The 10,059-nt window shown below is 50.8% G+C and overlaps 1 protein-coding gene across 1 annotated transcript; it reads right to left on the reverse strand.

Moving 5' to 3' along the window:
* Positions 1-2,973: 2,973 nt before the first annotated feature.
* LOC137834150 (uncharacterized) lies at positions 2,974-4,919 on the reverse strand. Its single transcript, XM_068642214.1, has 2 exons — positions 3,995-4,919; positions 2,974-3,950 (listed from the first exon to the last, which is right to left on the reverse strand). The coding sequence occupies exons 1-2, from the start codon at positions 4,917-4,919 to the stop codon at positions 2,974-2,976; spliced, it is 1,902 nt and encodes a 633-aa protein (XP_068498315.1).
* Between the last annotated feature and the right edge of the window lie 5,140 nt (positions 4,920-10,059).

Consider the following 10,059-nt stretch of genomic DNA (forward strand, 5'->3'; position numbering starts at 1 on the left):
ATCTTGCGACACGTGTACGCATCAACGGCCAGCATAAACGTCGTTTGCACTTCTCATATTCAAAACTTACGCGCCTCCACTGTTCCATCACCTTCTCTAATACTTCTTCTCTGAAACTCTTGAACTTCCTCTCTGCGATTCGTCTTCCCCAACCTCAAGCTTCCAGAAACCGCTTGCAATCAACAAAAGGTACCCCTTTTCTTTATCTATGGCATATTTGAATACTTTCTACCGATTGCATCATCCAATAACTGCACTGTACATATGTTGTGGGCTGTTTTCCCTTTCCCTGCACTGTACCAGGGTTTCTTCTGGTTTTTCTGTGTTTTCACTTCTTCTTCTTCGTCACTTTTGCTTCTCCACGCCCTTAAAACCATAGCATTTCCGTTCAACTCACCTTCCTATTGTTTTTCGCTGAACCATGTTTTTCATTGGTCCCTCACTCCTTCTTTTCTTTCTCCATTGTAGTTACTGAGCAATGGCTCGCACAAAAACCACCGCGCGTCTCGCTTCCTCCTCCGGTGCACAGCCTTCCGCAAGTGCACCACCACCGCCCTCGACGAGCGCGCCCCCCTCAACGGGTGCGCCTCCCCAGCGCGACTATGCGCGGGTGTACCAGTGGGCTCCCCTCCACCTGCTCGCTGAGACGTCTACACAGCTCCCCAACGACCATCTCGCCAACCTACTAAGCAACGACACCGACGAATCCACCTGTGCCCTTGACAGGGAGGATGACTCACACTTGAACGTGTGCATCCCCCCTCGAGGCATGCCAATATGCGTGGACGATAGGGCCAACAACGAAGTGCCCTTCACCTTTATCTACTCTGCCATCTTCAAGAGACTGCACCTCCGCCTCCCCTTCACCTTCTTTGAGAAGGACCCACTCACCGAGCTGAACGTGGCTCCCTGCCAACTCCATCCAAACGCTTGGGCCTTCATCCGATCGTTTGAGATTCTCTGCAACCACTTCGGCCACCCTCCCTCAACCGACGTCTTCCTCCACCTCTTCGAGGCCAAGAACCCAGGCGATCGGTCATGGGTGACCCTGAACGACGTGACAGGGAGAGTGATCTTGGGCCTATACCAACAATCCTTCAAGGACACGAAGGGTAGGTTCTACATGATCACCTCCAACGAGCATAGCCCGACTCTACTTGAGGGCTTCCCACTCTACTGGGTTCCCAAGGTAGACTTAAAAAAACCTCGGGGCTTGGAGGCTATGGCTCCTTACGAGCGCGAGTTGTGCAGCCTACTCTCGAGCTTGGGCGCTAAGTTCGGCTCCTCCACCCTTATCAAGCACGAGTTCGACGCGGAGATGCTAAAAAAATACATTGGTTTGCACTCTCTTCCTTCTCTTCGACTTGTCATACTTGCACATGTTAACCCTCTTTCTACATGCTACCACCGAGCTGATTAGCTTAATTCACTCTTTTGTACCTTGTTTGCTCTCCTTGGAATTCTTCACCCAGCATCGCCGCATCGAGAAGCTTGAGGGAAAGATGGGCGAGCTGATGAACCAAAAGGAGTCGCTTCAAAGCGACTACGAGGCCCTGCAGAGCACCAACGAGATGCTGAGGGATATGGTGGAAGAAGCCAAGAGAGGGCGCGCCCTGCAAGTCCAAGAAAGATGCTGATGGGGGACGTCGTTGCCGCTTTTGACGCCGAGCTGGTCGAGACCACCGGTAGGGCCATCTAGCTTGAAGCCGAGAATGCCTTCCTGCGCCAACAGATTACAAATCTGGCGGAGGCTCTCGCAGCAAATGAAAGGCGTGCCAATGATCAAGGGTCCAAGCTTAAGGAAGCTGAGTCCACCATTGCCACCCTTGTCACCGAGAAGGTCGTGCTCGAGACCGACAAGGCTGAGTTCGAGGCTGAGAAGACCAAGCTTTGGGAAGAGGCTGCTGACACCTTTGCTGAGGGTTTCGACTTGGCCCTTGAGCAAGTTAAGTGCGTTTTCCCGGAGGCTGACTACTCTCAGTTCGCCATGGACTTCGAGGTGGTGGACGGCGAGATCGTTCGCCCTTGATCATTTACTGTTTTTCCTTTATCCCCTTGTACATAAATTTTGCATGTAAAAACTCTTATGCATATATAAAATGCCATTTTCCTCTTACTGTTTCTTCTGCTGTGTATCTCTTAGTTTTTATCTCTTGCCATGCACGATTAACTGCTAACCCGCTCGAACTTGGCACAAATCTTCGCTGTGTTTGACTTCTTTGCTTCTGACTTTGATCACAACTAACAACACTTGATAATTGTTCTGGCGTGGCTTTGCTTGCTCAGGCCTATCGTGTAAGAACTTGTCTAAAACTTCTTAATCAACGCTCTAACCACCGATAACCGATCAGAATGCCACAGCCACCCACTCATCTGTCATCGCGCCAATACTTCTACCTTATATCTTTCTAGATTGCTTGTCGCTCCAGCGCTAAGTGCATAGAGGACCCCTACACCGATTGGTCAAGGATGATGTCTCATTTTGGGGATGAAGAGTGTTTCTCGATAACCCCTCTTGCCTGCCCCAAGGTCATCGACCCTTAACACATCAGGTCGTGCTTCCACCTTCTCACTCCTGGGGTGAGAAGGGTTTTGACTAAGAGTTCTACTGCGCCAATATTGATGCTATGCCACTTGGGTAAAGGCGTTTCTCGAAATCCTTCCTTTCCCTTCTTGGGCTTACTAGCACCCCTGGCTTTTCGAACCTTAGCTGCCTGCACTCACACCTGGGGTGAGGAGGACTTTAAACCGGTTGCCATGCTCGCGCCTGGGGCGAGGAAGGCCTAACCGATTACTTGCACTCGCGCCTGGGGCGAGGAGGATTTTAACTTTAAAACTTTGCAAACTCTTATACTGATAACTTCTTTTTTATTGGGTGGCCTCATTAAAACCCTCTTCTGGGAAGAAGAGTGCCCCCTGAACTTTTCAAACTGTTTGTGCTAGTGCGAAAGTGGGACTACTTTACATTTTCAACTAAAATAGAACTTTAAGTGTGTGGCGTTCCACGTTCTGGGATCGCCGATCTATTCCCAGCACTGCGACCTCCGATCGCTTCTCGTCCATACCCGGCGGTGGTGTCGAGGTAACATGGCACACACTCCTCTGCTGCTTGAGGCTGTTCTCGTAGCAGCGCCTAGCTTCCTTCTGGTCCGACTTAATGGTGATCACCACCCCCTCCGTCGACGGCAACTTCAACTTCATGTGCCTCGTCGATGGTATAGCCCCCAACCTGTTGAGCGTCGGCCTTCCCAACAGTATGTTGTAGGCGGATGGGGCATTGACCACGAGGTACTTGATTTTCTCGGTGCGGGCCACGGTCCCATCTGTGAACGTGGTCCTCAACTCTATGTAGCCCCGCACCTCCACCTGGTCCCCTGCGAAGCCATACAAGCACCCTGGGTATGGCCTCAGATGATCAAGGGACAGCTGCAGCTTGTTGAATGTCAGCCAGAACAACACGTCCGCCGAGTTTCCCTGGTCCACGAGGACCCTGTGCACCTTTCTCCCTGCCGTGACGAGGGAGATGATTATAGGATCGTTGTCGTGAGGCACAACGTCCCGGAGGTCCGCCTTTGTAAACGTAATGTCAGCATCGGGGGAATGATCTTCTTCCACCGAGTCGATAGTCATCACCGACCGAGCGTAGCTCTTCCTCTGAGAGGCTGTACACCCTCCTCCAGAGAAGCCCTCCGCGATCGTGTGCACCTCCCCGTGCACAGGTACCTCGTGCTGCGGATCTTCTGCTGGTGGCCCCAACGCCCGATCACCTTGCGTCTCCCGCAAGTAATCGCTCAGAAAGCCATTTTTTACCAACTCTGCTAGTTGGTGTCCCAATGCCAAACAAGTGTGGAGTGAGTGGCCATAAGCCTGGTGAAACTCACACCACACGTTCTTCTTCCTTCCGAGCACCTTGTCAGTCTTCTCTGGTGCTCGCAACCTTGCCGCTATGGCTGGAATGGTGATCAGCTCCGCCAACTCCACCACGAAGTCAAACCTGGGGGCACGTTGCTCTCCCTCGCGCGCCCCCTGCCTTGGTCCTTCCTAGGCTCGTAAGGGCAAGGCTTCCCCTGAGCCTTCTTTCCTTCTTTGGCCTCATGCACCCTCATCGGCTGCTGAGACCTACTCGGTCCTCCGCGCGACTTGGTCGGGGTCGTGCTTCCCCTCTTCTCAGAAACCTCTGTTTCTACCACGATGTGCGCCACAACACGACGCCTAATCTCTGCGAAGGTGCTGGGGTGATTTCTGATCAAAGATTCACTGAAAGGGCCCGACAGAACCCCTTTCTTTAACGTATGCACCAGCATATCTTCATCTTTGCTGGGCAGCCTCACTACCTGAGCTCCAAAACGACTAAGGTAATCCCTGAGGGACTCACCTTGGTTTTGTCGCACGTCGAACAAATCATACGACACCACTGGGGGTGCCCTGTTCACGATATACTGCTCCATGAACAACTTAGAAAACTGCTGAAACGAAGTGATGTGGCCATCTGGTAGGCTCACGAACCACTCCAGAGCAATCCCGCTCAGGGTGCTCATGAACAACTTGCAATACACCGCATCCGAACCTCCAGAGAGCATCATCTGGGTGTGAAACGCCGTCAGATGCGTCTCTGGATCCTCCACCCCGGTAAACGAGGCTTTCACCCCCACCAAGCCTGGTGGCACCACTGCACTCATAATCTCAGATGAGAAAGGCATGGGGAAAGTCCTGGGGGGAGATGGCGGCGGCACCACTCTTTCCTCCGCTGCGTGTTCCTTCTGCGCCTGCAGCGCCTTGCGTAACTCTTCATTCACTTTGTCCAACTCCTCGTTTCTACTATGTGATGCAGCTAAATCCGCTTGCATCCTTTCTTGTTCCATTCCTGACGCTGCCACATTGTCTTGCAGCGTTCGCATCATTTCCAAGACCTGCGCCATCGTCACAGCTCCTTCTTCAGCTGATGGCGCTGCAAGTTGCCTTGTGCTAACATGCATGGCACGTCAAACAGCTAATTGCCTTGTGCTAACTGTGGGGTGCTGCGAAGACAACTAGGGTTTGTGTTCTGTGTGATTATGAGAATTAGGTGAAAACTTGTGTAACTGTGAAAAACGTACCTTACTAGGGCTCTTCGTGCCCTTTATATAGGTGAAAACTAGGGTTTACCTCTACGTTGCTTGCTATTATCTAGGGTTCCTTGGAGAAGGTCCTTGCGCCGCTATCCCTGGGATCTGAGTGTATCTGGCACATGGACTTCCCTTATCTGGAGTGCAATGAATAACCTTGTGGCCGCTTGAGCTCTAGCTTGAGCGTTGTATCTCCCGTGCCATCATACTTCGTGGGTGCCCTAATTAATCACGTGCCATGCATGCAGCCTTCCCTGGAGATCTTTAACGAGCACGTGGTCATTGCCACGTGCCCCCTTTGACTTTGACTTTTGGCCGATCACCCCGGGACGGTACACAAGCCCCCCAGTCTTAAGCTGATGGCTTGCTCCAGCGAAAAGATTAAGGTCTCGCCCCTGTCCCCCTCACGGCGTTTGACGACGTCTCACTCCCTGACCGGTTGATGTGACATTTCTACATCGCCGGCGCGACGTACCCTCGAGGACTCTGACGATGCTATATTCTCTGATCGAGAAAGGTGACGCTTCAATCCGCACCTCCATCTCGTGACACGTGGCCCAATCGTAAGGCGTTTGCTTTAACGTCGTTTACTGCTTTAACTGTAACGCTTAAATCTTTGAAAACCCCGTACCTTAACTCACTGACTTGACCTCTTTCGCATCTTTCTTGCGCCATTCATCTTCTTCCCAAGAACCCCTTGTTCCACGTTCTTTCCTTGTAAACTTCCCTTCTATTCCGCTGCTGGACCTTTCCACCTTGGCCTTCAGTTTCTTTGTTGACAGTTGCATACTAAAATGTCTACCAACCCTTCCTCCTCCAGAGTGGATCACAAGGATCTTTACCCCTGGGCTTCGAGTGAACTTCTTGACGAATACTCTTGCTTGCTCTCCACCAGGGCCTTGAGGGAACACGTGGGGGAAGAGTGTTCCTATGATCGTCGTGCCTTCGCAAAGAGGCATGATGATGACATCGTCGTGCTCCCTTGTGCCTTAGGGGAGCCGGTGTGCGGGGATGATCGATCCAACAATGGAGTCCCCTTTTTCTATTTTTACCAAGTGGTCTTTAAGCACGTCGGCGTGCGCCTTCCTTTTTCTAGGTTCGAGAGAGAGCTGCTAACAGAGATGAACACTGCCCCAGCCCAACTGTATCCTAACAGTTGGGCCTTCGTTAAAGCCTTCGACATCCTGTTTGGTTTCCTAGGATGTGCACCTTCCGTAGATATCTTTCTTCACTTTTTTGAGGTGAAGAGGCAGAGATATAACCTCTGGGTGACTCTCAGTAACGTTCCTGGTAGGATTCTTTTGACCCCTTTCCAGCAAATCTTTAGAGAGTGGAAAGGCAGGTTCTTCAAGGTGTGCTGTTCTAGCCTTGTGCCTTCTGCTCTAGACGGCTTTCCTTTGTATTGGATAAAGGATGCCAAAGCCTTGAAAGCTAAGCCTCTTAAGAAGCTGTCTCCAAGGGATCAAGAGACTTGCAAGATCCTGGCGGGTGCTGGAGGTTTCGATGCGGCTGCCTTGATAAGTCTAGAGTATAATGCTGAGCTTCTGGAGAAATATATATGTGCGGGAGGCTTTTCTTACGACCTCCCTGCTCCTGCTTTCGTTGGATTTCTTGTATGATTTTGTTTCGAAATGCCTTGTTTCATGCCTGTCTCTTACTGTGCTTGACCCTTCTTTTACATAGGTTCGAAGATAAACGATCGTCAGAGGACACTGCTGACTCAGGCTTTGAGATTCAGAGACGGGGCTTCTTCGTCGTATTGTTCAAGCTCTGGGGGCCACCGATGAGTGACCTGTCTTGCTTCCTGTGCAAACATTAGAATGTGTACAGGATTATATTTTTATCTTGCAACTGTTATGAACTCTGTCTGTAACCATAACTCTAGTTTTACGCTTCTCTTTATGCTAAATGCTATCCGTTTATTTTTGCATGCTTGCGTTCTTTGCCATGCCGCGCGCGTTACTCCCGATATTCCCCTTTGTTATGCTTGGCGTGAATTCCTTAGATAGCATTTACTTGTTTCCCCATTCATTAAATACCCTGCTTCTGATCATTTCACTTATGGCTCTGCTTGGCCTTCGTTTTTGTGAGGGATGCTCGCTCGTTTGAGCTTTCTTATTTGATCCTTCGGCATTTTCGCCCCGAGCTTATTGGGATAGTTGGCGATGTGCTGCTTGTGGCGATGTCAGACCGCCTGGTTTTTCATTTGGCGATGACACTGTCGGCGGTCGCATATGTTGCAGACCGCCCCGTGCACGACCAGCGACTATGCGCACTTCTCGATCACGTCATCGCCCTTGATGACTCGACTGGTACGCGGGCTGCGATTCTTTTGGCGAGGAGGATAAGTTAGACTCCGGTGATCTACGTGTCTTCGCGCGCTAATGCCCACGCTGGTTACTGATTTTACACTTCACCAACCCCCCCATCAACTGACACGTGGACTCATCGATGGTCATTATTTCATGTCGTTTGCGCTCCCCGTATCATTCGAAACTCTAAAACTTCTCTCGCCACTCCACTGTTCCATTATCTTTCTTCTTCGCTTTCAAACTTTCGATACGCTCTGGTGAACACTTTGACTCCCCAATCACCATTTCCCTGCGCGCTCCTTCGATCCTCAAAAGGTAACCCTTTTATCACTCTCGCTAGTGCTTACCGCATTTTAATCGGCTTGCATCATCCATTAACTGCTTGGAGCATACGTTGTGGGCTTGCTTATTTTCTGTTTTGCTTTTTCCTGTGTTTTAGGTTTTTCTTTTCCTCTCTACGACCCCTTTTGTTCATGCTGTTTTCCTTTTCCGTCTTTCAATCGAGTCATTCTGTTTATCAACCCTCCACTTTTCCCTTTTTCATTTTCTTGTCGTCTTCTCTGCAGTTTCTCGATGGCTCGTACGGGGGCCACACCAAACAACCTTGCCCCCTCTCGAAACCCTCCTCCAAAGTCACGTAAACAACCTTCTTCAGGAACCCCCTCCACGTCTCGTAACCCACCTAGGGATCCCGCCGTCCTTTCAAACTGGGCTCAGAGGCCTGCGCCCTCTCAACCTAACCAACTGCAATCAACCCCCCCACAAACCAACGCTACTGTACGCCCAATTCCTGACTACAAACTGCTATACCCATGGGCTCCTCCAGCCTTGCTGAATGAGACTTCCCCAATCAATACTGAGGCCGATATTCACCGTTTGAGAGATAAGACCCACCTTACTTTTCATAAGGAGCATGACAACAAGGTGGCCATTCATCCTTGTCTTCTTGGGGAACTTGTCTGTACTGACAATGATGGCAACGACGGCCACCCTTCCTGTTTCATCTATGCAACCGTATTCAAGAAGGTTAGGCTCAGGTTCCGTTTCACTCGCTTTGAGAGGGAGCTCCTGACCGAGCTTGATATTTCCCCTGCTCAGCTGCATCCCAACGGCTGGGCGTTCGTCAGGGCATACCAAATTGTCTGTGCGCACCTAGGCCATCCAGCCTCCGTAGATGTGTTCTTATTTCTGTTCGAGGCTAAAAACCCAGGGGATTGCCTGTGGGTAAGCTTTAATGGGATTGCTGGGAGATCCATCCTCTCAATCTTCCAGCAATCTTATAAGGACTGAAAGGGTAAGTTTGTCCGTGTTTGCTGTAATGATCAGATCCTACACTTCTTGATGGGTTCCCCTTGTACTGGGTTAACAAGGGAAAGAAGGACTCTAAGGATAATTTTCGGAAAGCTAGGAGTCCAGAGAAGATGGGGGAACTTGACAGAGACCTGTGCAACTTCTGGAAAGAAGTTGCCTCATCAAGTTCGAATTCCATGAGAGTCAACTAGAGTTTTACATAGGTCTGCCCTTCTACTCTATCTGGATTTCTCTTCCTGCGCCAAGCCCGCTTTACTCTTTATCAAACTTATTTGCATTACACTGTCCTGCGTTTATTCTTGGCTGCTTGATCTCTGTATTACCAGTTACCTGAAACTGGGTTGATTTGTAAACGCTGATCACTTTGTGCAGATACAATGCTGGGAAAAGATCATATGGCTAGGCTACGCTCCTTAGCCAAGCGTCACAATCTCGCAGCGGGTTCTCAGACTGTCCCGAACTCTATTGCAGAAGCTTCCGTTGCTCGGGGCGAGCTCCCTCCAGTGGGCTCACCTTCCCTCGTCGCCCTTCCTGCCCCTGCGAGGAAAAAACTGCCACCAAAGTGGGCCAAGAGGAAGATTCCCACAGTGGTGTCGGATGAAGAGGAGGACGAGAGTATTGAAGATGGGCTTGTATGTAAAAGGAACAGGGCGACCACCACTGAGCCGCCAGCAATCGAAAGTGCAGGCCCAGATTACGCAGAGAATCACCCCAGCGCCTCCACACCTTTTGAGAGCGCTGGGGATACTCTGCCGTCAAATACCTCAGCTGCTGGAGGCGTTCCTAAGCAAGCTATGGATGTTCAGTCGTTCCCCCAACCTGTAGTGGAGCCAAACGTATCGCCGCCGCGCCCTGATGCTTCCCTGGTCGTCCACACTTATGAGGGTGGTGGCGAGAACCAACCCTCAACCTCTCTCCCATTCCCTGCTCTTCCAGCCCCTGTCGAGGAGGTCTTGAAAGCCCATGCTGCTTACCTTAGCGCTATAACTACTGAGTGCGTAGAGAAGCGTCTTTACCAGATGATGGGCGAGGCTCTAAGAGACTCCTTGAACCAGTATGAATCCGAAGCCGGTGTTGCGAAGGACCAAGTCCAACAACTTAAGCGTGACATTACGATGCGAGGATTGGAGTTTTCGCGGTTAGAAAACACTCTGAAGGACGAGCTGTGGAACGAACGCAAAAATAGCGCTGAGCTACACAAAAAGCTCAACGACAAACTCTTAGAGGTCACTGAACTCGAAAGCAGGCTCGTGCCTCAGCGGGAAAAGATAGCGGACCTGGAGGAGACCCTCAAGGCTAAAAAGGCCTACGTGGATGAGCTCGAAGCCAAG

This window comes from Phaseolus vulgaris, chromosome 5 (genome assembly GCF_000499845.2).
Source record: "Phaseolus vulgaris cultivar G19833 chromosome 5, P. vulgaris v2.0, whole genome shotgun sequence".
NCBI classification, from domain to species: domain Eukaryota; kingdom Viridiplantae; phylum Streptophyta; class Magnoliopsida; order Fabales; family Fabaceae; genus Phaseolus; species Phaseolus vulgaris.

Bases quoted from the DNA above. Each gene is read 5' to 3' on its own strand.
- LOC137834150 (XM_068642214.1), bottom strand. From the start codon at position 4,919: ATGGCGCAGGTCTTGGAAATGATGCGAACGCTGCAAGACAATGTGGCA. The intron at 3,951-3,994 runs GTTTGACTTCGT...TCACCATTCCAG, and splicing joins GGAGAGCAACGTGCCCCCAG to CCATAGCGGCAAGGTTGCGA.